Raw genomic sequence first — 14646 nt, 5'->3', positions numbered from 1 at the left:
ACTCACATTTGTTGAGCATCAGACTTTATTATAAATACTTATTTTTCTGTGTAACATCAGCTATCTATCTAATATCAGCTTCTCTAAAGTGATATTTGGGGGTAAATTTCCCCCAAAGATTAGGTTTTTTATATTGCTTCATTAGAAGATAGGAGGAGAAAGTTCTTGCAGGCCAGAACTTTACTTAAAGAGCACACAGTGGCTGGGTGTGGTGGCTCACACCTGTAATCCCAGCACTTTGGGAGGTTGAGGCAAGCAGATCACAAGGTCAGGAGATCGTGACTATCCCGGCTAACACAATGAAATCCCGTCTCTACCAAAAATGTAAAAAATTAGCCAGGTGTGGTGGCGGGCACCTACAGTCCCAGCTACTTGGGAGACTGAGGAAAGAGAATAGCTTGAACCTAGGAGGCGGAGGTTGCAGTGAGCCAAGATTGCACCACTGCACTCCAGCCTTGGGCAACAGAGCAAGACTGGATTCCCACCCTGAGCCCCCCCAAAAAAAAAACACACAGCATCTTCATCAACTTCTAAATAAATCAACAATTTAGTCCCCAAAGTTTAACACCGTTGCATACAATCAAGATGACATTTGCCTAGAAAATTGTCAAAGCAGTTGGTACTAAAATGTTCATCATGGCCCAGAGAACAATGTTTATGTTCCCATTGATTGACTGATTTTTGAACAATACAGATCGTGTTTAGTTCTCCACCCCTAGTATCAAAATCAAGCAGGTCAGCCCAATTGATATGGTTCTATGGGGTCATGGATGGATGGCTATTGGTATGTTGATAGCAAAACTATCTATGGCAAAAAATTAAAAATAAACTTAAAAAACCATAGCTTTCTAAAAGTATTTTAAAAATCTCTATGGCTGAAGGTGCATAAATTTTAAGTACAAACAAAGAATTGTGTTCAGAAGGGAGTATCAGGTGTCAAAGCCAGATCATTTTTCAAAACAGATAATTAAGAAATCCTAAGAGTTTGAGAGTTGGATTATAGATGAGTGGAAGAGTATCGAGGGAAATAACAAAGCCAATACCAGTTGCTGTTTGCTGATTATAGACTGACTTTCTATATTAACTAGAGTTGGGAAGTAGATAGGCATCCCCACATAAAGCAGAAATCACTTCCTGTTAAACCTGACAGGATAAATGTGTTGCTAAATACACCTCTAGACCAGTGCTGTCCAACAGAGATATGAGAAATTCAATTTTGCATTTTTAAAATTGATTTTAATAATATATTTTATTTAACCCAATGTAATAGTGTTCTAGAGCTGCCATAACAAAGTACCAAAAACCAGGTGGCTTAAACCACAGAAATGTATTGTCTCCCAGTTCTGGAGGCCAAAGGTCCCAGATCAAGGTGTCAGGAGGGTGAAGGCACTAGGGAAAGCTCTGTTCCAGGCCACCTCCCTGGGTTCTGCTAGTTGCTTAGCATATGGCAGCAGAGCTCCAACTTTTCATGGTGTTCTCTTTGTCTATATGTCTGTCTTTCTATCCAAATTTCCCTTGTTAAATTAGGATGCAAGTCTTATTAGATAGGGGCTTGCTCTACTCCAGTTTGACCTAATCTCAACTGTGTAGAAAGCAGAGATCCCATTTCTAAATAAGCACACACTTGCAGGTGCTGGGAGATAGAATATCACCATATGTACATTTTATTGTACATCAAGTACAATAAAATGAGATTTCTCATTTTACTATATGTGTAAGTTAAACAAAATTTTTGAAATATAAATGAGAGTACACAACATCAATTTTTTTTTTTGAAATGGAGTTTTGCTCTTGTTGCCCAGGCTGGAGTGCAATGGCGCAATCTTGGCTCACCGCAACCTTCACCTCCCAGGTTCAAGTGATTTTCCTGCATCAGCCTCCCAAGTAGCTGGGATTGCAGGCATGCATCATCACAACTGGCTAATTTTTCATATTGTTAGTAGAGATGGGGTTTCTCCATGTTGGTCAGGCTGGTCTCAAACTTCTGACTTCAGTTAATATGCTCACCTTGGCCTCCCAAAGTGCTGGGATTATAGGCGTGAGCCACCGCACCTGGCCACAACCTCAATTTTTCCTTTTTTATTTTATTTTTTTTTTTTGTAATTTTAAAAAATAAAATAGAGATGAGGTTTCACCATATTGGTCAGGCTGGTCTCGAAATCCTGACCTCATGATCCACCTGCCTCGGCCTCCCAAAGTGCTGGGATTACAGGTGTGAGCCACCGCGCCTGGCCAACCTCAATTTTTGATACACACAGCTCAGGATCTTGAACCAGTGAGACAGCCAGAGCACTTGATGGCATAAGTGTCAACCTCAGAAATCAAAGACTCTGACGGGTGGCCAAAGCAGTAGACAAAGATGCCCTCAGCAGAAATAAAAGTCACCTTTCAGTCACAAAGGTTTCGCTAGTAGAAGAATTGCCATGGCAAAGTCCTGGCCAGTTCTTTATATGTATAAGTGTCTCTCTTTGTGTATATACATCCATTGTTAGTGGGCGTGTTGTTCTTGTTGTTCTTTGTGTGAAAAACATAGAAATCCTCTCAATGAGGCATCTTGTTGGCCCTTTGCCAAAACACTCTACTTTTCTAATTCTCCTCCCTTTTTGTTCCCCTCCACTAGAGACCAGGCTGTATGCCCCATTTATGAATAGGAAAACTCAGTAACAAGGAGGAAAGTGTCTTCTGAAACCAAATTTAGCCCCAGTACTGTTCTATCAGCAGGAAAACTGCCATTCAGTCCCTAAGATCTTTTAAGACACCCATTCTTCCTCCAATTAAAATGGTACTGAAATGGTAAGGAGATTTTATGTCTGGAAGTTAACCACAATCACTGCCTAAGAATAAATGCTTTAGTCCAGGTGGCAGATTATAGAATTCAACTGAGTACATTCCCCCCATTAATGGGCCTTGCTAAATACAACTGTTATATAGTCTTTCCTGAGATCCATCTATCGGGGAGCCACACAGATCAAACAAGTCTAGGAAGTCAAAGGGAAATCACAAGTGAAGGAGTAGAGTCACATGGGTGAGTGTGACTAACTCCATCACTTGGGTCCTCTGGATCCATGGCTGCAGGTCATGCCTGAATCCATGGGTGGCACCTTTAGTGGATGCTGGGACCCAGGGAACCAAGGAGGGAAAACAGTTGGCGGCATGCCCCCATGATCTTCCTCTCTACCTTGGGCCACTCAAAAGGTAGAAGGAAACAAAGGACTCCTTTCGAGTGCATTCTGAAGTACTGAGACTCCTTTGACCCTGAAACTCTGCTTTTGCACAAGGGCAAGTCCCTCTTATTAGAACTTTTCAAGCATTGCACAATCAACTCAGTTCTTTTAGCAGTCATATCACGCAGGCCCAAAGGGAATGATTCCCCAAAACTAGAGAAGCAACTTCTGGGGAAGCATCTGAGGCAGCAATTGAGTGTACTGGCCCTTTTTATCCCCCTTATTCAGGGCACCCTCCAACGTTGCCATCAGCTCCTCTAGTTCCACCATCTCCACAACTCCCCACCCTCCCAATTATGCTCTTACCACTACAGGAAATGCCCAACAAAGGTGATGCCATCTTAGGGTTTAAGTTCCTTTCTCATTGCATGACTTTAGGCAAATAAAGAGAGACAGGCTGATTTTCTGATGACCCTGATAGGTATATAGATGCTTTCCAAAATTTAAACCCAGTGTTTGACCTCACATGAAGGGACATTACACTGCTCTTAAGCCAAACCCTAACCACAGCTGAAAAACAGTCAGCTCTACAGACAGCAGAGAAGTTTGGAGATGAGCAGTATGTCTCCTATAGTAGGCCAAAAAGGAAAAGAGAAAATAGGGAAGGCAAAGAAATAAGGGAATTATCACTCCCAATAGGAAGAGAGGTGGTACCTGTTGACAACCCCGAATGGAACTCCAATGACTCCAAATATGAATGGAAAAGGCAACACTTTTTAATGTGCATACTGGAGGGCCTACAAAGAACTAGGGCCAAACCTCTTAATTAAACTGTTCATGATGTGAGCCTTTATGGAAAGGCTGAGAGATGTGCTAATAAAACACACCTCCTTATCGCCTGATTCAGTCAAGGGACAGCTCATCCTAAAGAACAAGTTTATGACACAGGCAGCTCCCGATATTAGAAGGAAACTGCAGAAGCAGGCTATAGAACCAGATAGGACCTTGGAAAACCTCCTGAGGGTGGCCACCTTGGTCTTTTACAACAGGGTCCAGGAAAAGGCCCAGGAGAAGGAGAGAAAACACAAGAGAAAGACAGAGTCTCTAGCAGCTGCTTTGCAGGCTTGCAAAGTCCAGGATCCCCAAGGTGCATCCACTAGTTGTTACCAGTGTGGCAAGTCAGGGCACTTTAAGAAAGACTGTCCAGGCAAGAAGAAGCCACCTCGACCCTGTCCAACTGGTATTAGGGACCACTGGAGATTGGACTGTCCCCAGAGATGAAGGTCACTGGGGTCAGAACCAATCTCACAGATGGTCCAACAGGACTGATGGGTCCCAGAGCTCAAAACCCTGGCTTCAGAGGTTCAAACTTCCATTACCACTCAGGAGCCCCAGGTGATTCTGGAAATTGAAGAAAGGAGAGTGGACCTCCCTCTGGACACTGGATCCGGCCTCTGTCTTCTCCTTTGCAATCCAGGTCTCCCTCTTCCCATAGCACAACCATAATGGGCGTCTCAGGAAAGATTCTAACCTTTTTCTCAGCCTGTTACTTAGTTAAGGGGACCTATTATTTATGCATGTCTTCTTAATCGTGACTGTAAGTCCCACTCTTTTATTAGGTAGAGACATTTTAGCTGACATAGCAGCGAGCATCCTTATAGCCCCAGGAGAAACTCTTTGTCTCCCCCTGGTGGAAGCTAATATTAATACAGAAGCCTGGGCAACTGAAGGAAGAATAGGTCCAGGGTTAACCACTAGGCGAATCCAGATCAAAGTTAGGAATGCTACTTTTCTTAACCAGAGACAATATCTCCTAGCCAAAAGCTAGGAAAGGACTAGAAGCCATTATTAATAAGCCAAAAATGCAGGAACTCCCTAAACCCTGTAAAAGCCCCTGCAACACCCCAATATTAGAAGTACAAAAGCCCAGTAGGGAATGGAAATCAGTTCAGGACCTCTGCGTCATTAACGAGGCCATAGTCCCAATTCATCCAGTGTTGCCTAATTCCTATGCCTTGCTAACTCAAATACCTGTGAGGGAACTAAATGGTTCAGAGTCCTAGATCTAAAGGATGCCTTTTTCTCCATACCATTACATCCTAACTCTCAATACCTGTTTCCCTTTGAAGATCCCTCTGGCCAAACCACTCAGTTAACATGATGGTACTGCCTCAGGAACTCCAAAACAGTCTTCACTTGTTTGGAAAGGCACTATCAAAAGACTTCTCTGAGTTTTCTCATTCTTGGGTCAGTATCTTGCAATATGTAGATGACATCATACACTGTGCCCCAACTGAAAAAGCTTCTCAGGAAGACACAGAAGCTCTTCTTCGTTTCCTAGCTGACAAAAGATATGAGGTTTAAAAATCCAAGTCCCAGCCCTGCCAAACTTCAGTAAAGCACCTGAATTTACTGTTGTCTGAAGGGACCAGAGCATTAGGGATAAAAAAGGATAGAGCCCATTTCCTACTTACCCTTCTTAAGACCCTCAAGCAACTAAGAGAATTTTGAGACATTACAGGATTTTGCGACTATGGATATGATGAGACAGTTCACCCCTGATAACACATCAGAAAAGAAACTCAGGTGGCTAAAACTCATTTCCTAACCTGGGAACTTGAAGCTCAAAAGGCCATTAAACCAGCTAAAACAAGACTTACTTAAGGCACCAGCCCTAAGCCTTTCCACAGGCAGGGCCCTCGAAACTTACATATTAGAAAGAAAAGGAATGGCGCTGGGAATTTTAACTCAAACCTGAAGACCAGCTCAGCAACAAGTTGGCTATCTGAGTAAGGAACTTGATTGGGTAGCTAAAGGATGGCCAGCATGCCTCCGGGGAATTGCAGCAGTGGTCTTCCTGGTAACAGAAGTTACCAAACCCTGGGAAATGGCACACTCTCTGTATACCTTCACATAATGTAGCAGAATTGCTTTCCTCTAGGGGAAACCTTTGGCTGCAAGACAGTCGCTCTCTCAATATCAGACTCCACTGTAAAAAGGGTCTACAATCCAAATCAAAACTTGCTGAAAATAAACCCAGTTACTATCCATCCTGAGGAAACTTGGTAGAGACCTGTAAGCTGTATTCAGGATGCACATTCACGTCTCAGGCACGTGTCTGGGAATGAGATAAAAAAGAGGTCCCAGCTGCAGAAGCAAGACAGGAGCAAGGCAGGACCCTGGACACAAACGGTGGATGGGGGTTAGGTCGGGAGGAGAGTTCACTCGTGCGGTGATGTGTAACGCCGGGAAGAATGTGACACGTGATGTGTCACTCCTACAAGTCCCACTTCCTTGTTACTGGATGGGAAACCATGCCATTATTTTCTGGAGCTGGGAAGCCAATGACGGGGAGAGACAAAGAGGTAGAAAACTGAAGAGAAAATCTGGGGCCAGTGGGCCCAAGCTTGTACTGCCTGGCGGCATTCCCTGAAGTGAAATGCGTGGGACAGTGGCGGTGGCAGGACAATGAAGAGAAGCAGGACCAGAAGGCTGCCAAAGGCTGGTTGGTGTCTGGTGTGCTCTTGGGTTTGGTGGGGGTGTTGTTACCAAGGTGAGGAAGGGCGCGGTGGCGTCATCCATTAGTCCAGAGAGGGCCCGGGGAGCAGGCAGAGGCGGATCGTGCGTGGGAGCACCGGCAGGAGACATTATACCGGACCACATCGTAAGCAGGCGGCAGAGGGGAAGGCAGCGATGCGTTGATGCTGTAGCACCAAAATGGGACGGTGCACTGCATGGGCAGGGAATTCAACCCGGGCCACCCGCGTGACAGGCGAGAAATCTACCACTGAACCACCCATGCACCGATGGAAGACTCCAAGGGAAGCTGGCACCGCCTCGATCGCCACAGGCCGCCCGTAACTGCTAACATTCTGCCGCCGGCCTCTGTCCCACTGCAGCGTCCATGAGAGGCTGCCCGGATGGGGCGAGCAGAAGGGGTGGCTCCCGACACCTCACGTCGAGGGACCAGGGGCACAACGCGTAGAGGGAGAAAGGCCGACTCGTCCCATCTTGCACTTTCTCTGCCGCCAAGGGCCAAGAGACTGCACGCAGCGGTCGCCAGGAAAAAGACCAGCCCTTCCCCGCAACCTAAGGCCCATGTGGTCAGGTGCGCTGTGGCCGGCCTTGCTGAGCGCGGATCCCCGGCCCAGACCCAACGTCTTTTTCCCATGGGGCTGGCCCTCGGCGGGGTTGGGGGTGGCGGTGTCGGCGAGAGGGGGCGGTGAAGGGGCACGGGTCTCGCAGCCAATGCGTGTGGCTCAGAAACGAAGACCAAGTCAGTGGGAGCCTCGCTTCTGCGCTCTGTACCGGCCCCCGAACCCCACACTGGTTCCTACACGGTGCGGGACCCGACGGGCCGGTAGGGAGGCCACAATGCAGCAGAGGAGCGCTTTGGCAGAGCCGCAGCTGCTGACCCGGGAGAAGGCGCGCTGGGTGTGGATGGGACGGTCCAGGTCGCGGTTTCCCACGCGGAAATGCGGTGTGGCGCAGAGCTGGTCCCGGCGGGGGCCGGTGACGGGAATCTAAAGCTTCCACCGGGATTCCTCGTGGGCCATGTTGCGGGTTTGGGCTCGCCTGCCAGGCTGTGTGCAGGATCCCTCCGCCTCTGGCCCGCAGGGGTGCGGGCTGCAGGAGGACCGCCGGCAGGTAGATGTTAGCGGTTAGGGCCCCACAGGGAAGGGAGCACAGTTAGCGCGGTGGGATCGGCGACCTGGGTAGGGTGTCCGGAGAATGGAATGGGCAGGCGGGGGCCGAGGGGTTGGAGGCAAGGACAGGATGTTGGATGGCGTGCCTCTGGTTGCGGAAGTGCGCGGGGCTCCACGAGCAAGTCGCTGCTGCTCAGCGGGCAGAAGATGGAGGGTGCAAACGGGCAGACCGTGCACTCCGGACGCCTGTGGGTAGCGCAGCGGCGATTCCAGGCGGTGGGCCGAGGGAGGTAAGCGGTGGGTGGTGGACCCTGGGCGCTGGGCGGTGGGAGGAAGGAGGGAAAAGGAGGAAGGCGAGATTATCAGGGCTGTGTCTGTTAGGGCGAGTGAGGAGAAGGCCGACGGAGGAGACAGTCAGGGAAGTGCCAGGAAGGTGTTCGCAGTCCCTTGGTGTGTTTGGGCCAGGTAAGAGGGCGCGTGAGGCGGTGGGGAGTGCGTCTGCCTGAAGGGCAATTGGTAGAGGGTCGGGAGCGCTGGCGCACAGTCCTGGGCTATTTCTGTGACTGCCGGTGGGTGGGTGGGCAGGCAGGAAGAACGGACGTGCCTGAGAAGCGGCTGTGCTTCTGAGGCTTGCTTGGAGACTGGCGTTTTGAAGCATGGGCGAGGGCTCAAGGCGGGAACCGAGGCAAGGTGGTCCGGGGTGGCGGTGGGCGTTGCCTTCCGGCGGGTGGGCGGACCAAAAGATCCGCTTGTCAGGAGTGGGATTCGAACCCACGCCTCCAGGGGAGACTGCGACCTGAACGCAGCGCCTTAGACCGCTCGGCCATCCTGACGGCGCGCCGTGGCCCGTCGCCGTTCGCGTGCCTGGGAGCCCTTGGCCGGTGCGTTCCGTGCGCAACCCACGGATCGCGCGGGCGGAGCAGGCACCGAGTGAACTCAACCGGCTGGCTCTGGCGCGGACGCCCTGGCGTCCCCACCCCGGACCCAAACCATCTGAGGGGTGCAGGCCGCCCCTGCACGCCCCCGCCCCCGCGCCTCCGCCGGCGGGACCCCCGCAGGGCACGCGCCCACCAGGTCCTAGGAGCAGCCGCCTGGCTGTTTCGCCGGCGCCTCTTCCTCCCGGCGCGATCCCTGCGTTGGAGACAGCAGACAGGGCGCACGGAGAGGTTTCACGCCACTCGGACCCGGAGCTGTCGGGGTCCCGCTCCGGATCCGGGTGGGATCGCAGGGTGCTGTGTTGGGTGTCGGGTTAGGTCGCGCCACCGGTGGCGGGTGGCGGGTGACAGGTCGCGGGCAGGCACGTGCCGGGCCCTTGCGGTCGGTCGGCGGAGGGGATCAAGGCAGGGCTCGGTGTCCGCGGTCGGAGTGGGGTCTGGCGTCCCGTTGACCGTCGCCGTCGTCCTCGTTAGTATAGTGGTGAGTATCCCCGCCTGTCACGCGGGAGACCGGGGTTCGATTCCCCGACGGGGAGGCAGCAATCCTTTTTGGGCCCCGCCTCGGACTCAGCCTGTGTGCCCAACCTATCCTCCTTCCGCCCCCCAGCTGGCCGCAAGGCGCCATCTCGGGCCTGGACTGCCTGGTCCCTTGGTCCCTGTGGCCTCCTTGGCCCCCTTGGCCTCCTGCATCTCCTGCCTTTTCTTGTCCCCGGCCGCTTGGTCGCCACAGCTTGGCGGCCTCCTCTCGCCCCCACGGCGCCCAACGAGCCGCCGGCCCAAAGTGGCTGTCGGAAGAGGCTCCCTGCCTCGGGCCCAGGGCCCGGTGGGAGACGGAGAAGTGAGGACCCTGTGGGCCCTCAGCGGCTGTGGCCCCGCCCGGCACCTGGTTTACGGCTCTGGCGGCCCCGGCCGGCGAGGGAGAGAGAGCGCCCCCAGAGGCAGGCAGGCAGGCAGCCGGTCCGACCGGAGCCGCCACGCTCCGGTGGGGCGCGGGGCAGCCTTAGGCGGCGCCGTCGCAGCGCGCAGGGCGGCGGCGGCCGGGCTGTCGGTCGGACGGACGGACGGACTGACAGAGGGACGCAGCGGCCAGCCGGGCTGCGCCGGGCTTAGGCGGCGCGCTCGCTCGCGGGAGCCCCGGGCTGACAGTGCTGTTGGTGGTATAGTGGAGAGCATAGCTGCCTTCCAAGCAGTTTACCTGGGTTCGATTCCCGGCCAATGCAGTGGCCCACCTTTTGCTAGGGTCTCAAGCGCCCGAGCCCGTCGTGTCCGGTCTTGGCCTCTGGCTGCACGCCTGTGCGCCCCGGTGGGAGAAGGAGGAGGTGGCGGTGTTTGGAAGGTGGACTGCGATCGGGACCAGAGCTGCTGGGGCAGGTGGGTTGCCGGTTGCCGCGGGGGCAGCGCTGGCGTCGCGGGGGCTGGCGGTGCGTGTTTGTTTTAAACCCAAGCAGGGAACAGGTGCCAAGGTAGTGCCCAATGATGGGGCCACAGTCTCTGGGGCCAGGAGGCATACGCTTGGACAAGTTCCCGAAGCTCCCTGGTGGTCTAGTGGTTAGGATTCGGCGCTCTCACCGCCGCGGCCCGGGTTCGATTCCCGGTCAGGGAAGTCTTTCTTCTTTGGTTCCGCCTGCCAACTGCCCGGCGCCTTCACCCCTTCCGTTTTGGCCACCAGGCTGACTTGCTTCTCCTGCACCCCAGCCACAACTCCTGCGGCCTCCACCTAAGGCCCAAAGGCTCCCCGCCTGCCTCCACCCATTTGTCCTTTTGACTTCGCTGGCGCCACCTGCGCCACATCAGCTTCACAGCTCTTCCTTGTCGGGTGCTCCCCTCTCTCCCACTCTGACTCGGTGGCGAAGCCCACTGGCCAGGACAGGCTTTTTCCTCCCTGGTCGCCAGCAGACCCGCCACGGCCGGCACCACACCGGTACTCTCAGTGGCATCTTGCCACGGAATGGGCCAGGACTCTCCAGCAGCGAGGCTTCTGCCAAGCCAAGCCCGAGGATCGGGGGTGGAGGGCTCACAGGCCACTTCTCTGTCATCTGCGGGGGATCTGCACCTCACGTTTGGGCCACCTGCTAGGGCCACTCATGCCAGCCAGCACACTAGCTTTTCCAAGGTCCGCCAAGTCCTGAGCGGGTCGGAGTCCCTGATTGGGTTCCAGGCGCGTCAGCGGCTTTGATAGGGATGGCATGGAACCTTGAGCTGAGACTGAGGGAATCTGTGGGGATCGCTCCCCTGTGACGCCCCCAGGAAATGGGCCTCTCCATACGGTGAGCTTGAGCCTGGGCACAGATCCCTGGTTGGGGGAGTCGAGCTGAGGGAAAGCAGGAACCAAGAGAGGAACTATGTGTTATTCAAAATAATTAACAGACATTACTTTATGGATATGAGGACTTGCAAGGCATTGTGACCATTTTCGGCTCCTTATGGTTTATTGCTTGATTGTGTTCATTTCGGACCCTTGTTACCTTCGTTGTAAAATATTAAGTTTTTACACTTGGTAACTTACTTACCATAACTTACTGGGTGTAACTGTAACTTACTTACCATAGCTTACAGGGCGTGACTGTAACTTACTTACCTTGACCTATTGGGCGTAACCTACTTACTGGGCGTAACCTACTTACTGGGCTTAACTTATTTACTGGGCGTAACTTAGTGGGCGTAACTTGCTTACTGTAATTTAAGTACTTGATCTGGTGTAAACAACTTTGACTTCAGAAAAGTATATAATGAAACGTATTGCAAAAATAAAATGGCTGCATGGGCATAGCGCATGTAGCCCTCCAGACCTCGCTCTTTTCTCTCTCCTTTTTTTCCGGCGCAGGCTCTCTTCCAGGTTTGAGACCCTCTAGCTGGACAAGATTCCCGGGCTCGCGTTCAGTTCTCAACACGAGACCACTGGCTATGGCGCCGGGCAGGCGGAGCTGTGACTATCACTCTCTCGGCCGGATTCTGATTTTCTTCGTGCGGACCGGACATCGATGGGATTCCTGTGATATGTGGGAACACGTGTAGATTGCAGAGTGATGGACTGCGGGGATGTAGGGCATCCGTCCCGTCGATATCTGTCAGCTCTCCCTCTTGGGAACATCACAGGCGCTGTCTTCCAGCTCTTTGGAAACACACACTCATACACACATCACTGTTACCTATAGTCGCCCTACTCTGCGATGGAACATTGGAACGTATTCCTTCCATCGAACCGCAGGCTCGTACTTCTTTCCTCCAACCTCTCCTCACCCGGGTCTTCCACACGCCCTCTCCAGCCTCTGGTTCCTACCGTTCTGCGCTCTACCTCCACCAGGTGGACTTTTTGAGCTCCCACGATAGGAGTAAGGACCTGCCCTCTCTGTCTTTCTCTTCCCGGCTCACTTGACATTGCATCAGTGACCTCCAGCTCCATCCGTGTTGCTGCAAAGGAGAGGATTCGTTCCGTTTGAAGGCCAAGTAGTATTCCCTGCTGTTTATATGCCACGTCTTTAATCCATTTGCCAGCCGATGGAGTCTTAGGTTGATGCGATGTTTCTGCAATTGTGAACAGTGGTGCATTAAACATGGGGGTGGGGGTATCCCTCTGATATTCAGATTCCCTTATGCTTTGGATGAATACCCATCGCATCCGTGGGATTGCCAGAGGCAGTGGTAGCTCTACCTGTAGTTATGTGTGTGGGAGGGGGTGGAGGAGACTAAGGGTCGGGTTGAGGTGCAGTTTCCTTTGTTTGTTACTTTGTTGTGTTTGGTTTGGAGAAATCTCCATGCTGCTTTTCAGGGTGGCCTGTGAGGGTCGCCCCTGCGAGAGGCTAACAACTTGGCCTCCGCCATTAAGTGAGCTTGATTCCTTACACACTCTCCCTGGCTGGAGGCTGTCCAGCTATGGGGAAGAAAAATTGGGAGAAGAATGACTAAACAGAACACTATTTTCAGCCTTCTTGGTTGATGAGATAACGGCTGGGTGAACGTTGAAGTGATTCAACTGGGTATTGTGTTCCCCTTTCTGGCTTCTAATCTTAACATGTTCTATGACTTTGTTTACCAGGCATTGTTTCAGCCTGGTGACCTCCCCTGCGGCCCTTGTCTTTTGCAGATGCATGGTTTACTGCTGAGCTTGTGACTTCTAGATAATTGAAGATTGTTATCCGAGTAACTGGTTGTTCTGATAATATTGATAATCAGCATCACCTACTTCCCCCTTGACCTTTTAAATCAGTATCTGTCCCTTTTACTAGTTCCCCAGAATTGCTTTCTGTTTCTTTTGTTATTTAAGGAATGCTTTGATCTGACTTAACATTAAGTAGAAAAGTATATAATGGAACCTACTGCACAAATAAAATTGCTGTTTTGGGCATAGCCTAATCAGTCCTCCAGACCCCTCTCTCTGTCTTCTTTTTTTCCACGCATGGTCTCTTCCAGGTTTCGGACCCTCTCGCTGGACCTGGGCTCGTGTTCAGTTCACAACAGTGGCCGGCCTTATTCACCTTTCCACCAACGGTGCCTAATTCTTCGGTTTGGTCCGCCTGCTCTTCGGGATGGGTTATTTTCCCTGTGGGTTTAATGACAGTCATCCTAAGCGGGGTTGATGACAGCTCCTCCTGGTTTCCATTGGCATTTCCCTGACAATTGGCGAGGCTGAGGATTTTCTCTTCATACGCCCGTTGGTGGGCCATTCCTATGTGTTCTCTGCCCACTTTCCAATGGGATCAGATGGCGTACGCATGGCCTGGTGGATGCCTATTGGTGTGTGTTTTGGGGGGACTGGGTGCGTGTATGTATGCATGTTCCCCCTCACTGTTGACATGTTTGAGTTTCTTGCCTATTCTGGATGTGACGATGAAGCTTGAGAGGTTCCGCTAGTTAGACCAACCTGGCCACGGGCGTTGAAGCGTGGAGATGCTGGAGCTGGTGGGAAAAACCCAGCAACCAAGGTGACCAAAGCACATGTGGAAAGTTGGGGTTCAGGATAGACTGGTAGTGGACATTGGTTTCCCATTTCTTCACCTTCGCTCTCTAACTTCTCCCCAGCTGGCAAGGAAAACATGGAGATGGCGCATATCCCCAGCGCCTAGATTTGCTGTGGAATTTCTTCCCATCCCCTCCTTAGCACAGATCAGCCCAGTTGTCCCAGCCTCTGTCCAGCCCATTATCGACCTTAGAGCTTGGCCGATCCCCCAAGTCAATGGCAGAGCTCAGTTGAATCCCTGCCGAAACTTTCCTTTGGGGCAAAGTAGAGGTCTCCGGGACCGCCGAAGCCTGTCCCTTGACATTCGGGGGATCTTGGCAAAGTCGGATTGCCTGCCGAGACCAGACCCTATCGGGGTGAGAGAGGCTTGGCATCCTCACGGGAGGCTGGCTTGCTTGCCAGCGAGATGTGGGTGTGTGTCAGTGCGTGATAGTGATGGACAAAGGTGTGTGTTCCCGTGGCTGGCAACCACCCCAGCACGGGACTAGGGTCTGACACCAAGGAAAGCACAGAAGCATGTCGACCAGGGACTGGGAAGCAGGAGAAGAAGTCCAGGGTGTCCAGGTGGTACACAGGCCAAGGTCTGAGAACGAAGCGGTCCAGTCAGAAGGAGGTTGTGCCAATGCCTGGGGCGTTGAGGGACATTGCGGGTGGCATGTGCCGTCTGAGGGATCCCAGGTGGTGGCAGTGCTGGTGTGTGTCTGAAGAGCCTGAAGGAAATCAAGACTGGGGGATGTGAGTCGTGTGAGAAAGAGGCACTGGTAGCCAGAGGGAAAGTTGGCTGTGCTGCTGCTGCTGTGTGTGTGTGTGTGTGTGTGTGTGTGTGTGTGTGCAAGAACGCGTGGGGTGGGGGGAGATAGAGCTGAGGGAAGGCTAAGCCTGGAGGCTGGAAGGAGCAGTAGATTTTCAGCGGGTTGGTCTGTCTGATCTCTGGTATGGGCAGG

The 14646-nt window shown here is 52.3% G+C and overlaps 1 protein-coding gene and 1 non-coding gene across 2 annotated transcripts; both read left to right on the top strand.

Annotated features, from left to right (window-relative positions):
* Nucleotides 1–7947: 7947 nt before the first annotated feature.
* Nucleotides 7948–13109, top strand: LOC128930089 (uncharacterized). The gene is made up of 3 exons (XM_054247554.2): nt 7948–8062; nt 8439–10116; nt 11570–13109. Exons 1-3 carry the CDS (start codon nt 7948–7950, stop codon nt 11595–11597), a joined length of 1821 nt encoding a protein of 606 aa, XP_054103529.2. The 3' UTR covers nt 11598–13109.
* On the top strand, nt 10277–10348 carry TRNAE-CUC (transfer RNA glutamic acid (anticodon CUC)). Its single transcript has one exon. It is a non-coding gene; the product is annotated as a tRNA-Glu (tRNA).
* Nucleotides 13110–14646: the final 1537 nt, after the last annotated feature.

This window comes from Callithrix jacchus, chromosome 18 (genome assembly GCF_049354715.1).
Source record: "Callithrix jacchus isolate 240 chromosome 18, calJac240_pri, whole genome shotgun sequence".
NCBI lineage: Eukaryota > Metazoa > Chordata > Mammalia > Primates > Cebidae > Callithrix > Callithrix jacchus.
Note: the sequence above shows the minus strand (reverse complement) of the source record. Positions and strands in the feature narration are given on the sequence as shown.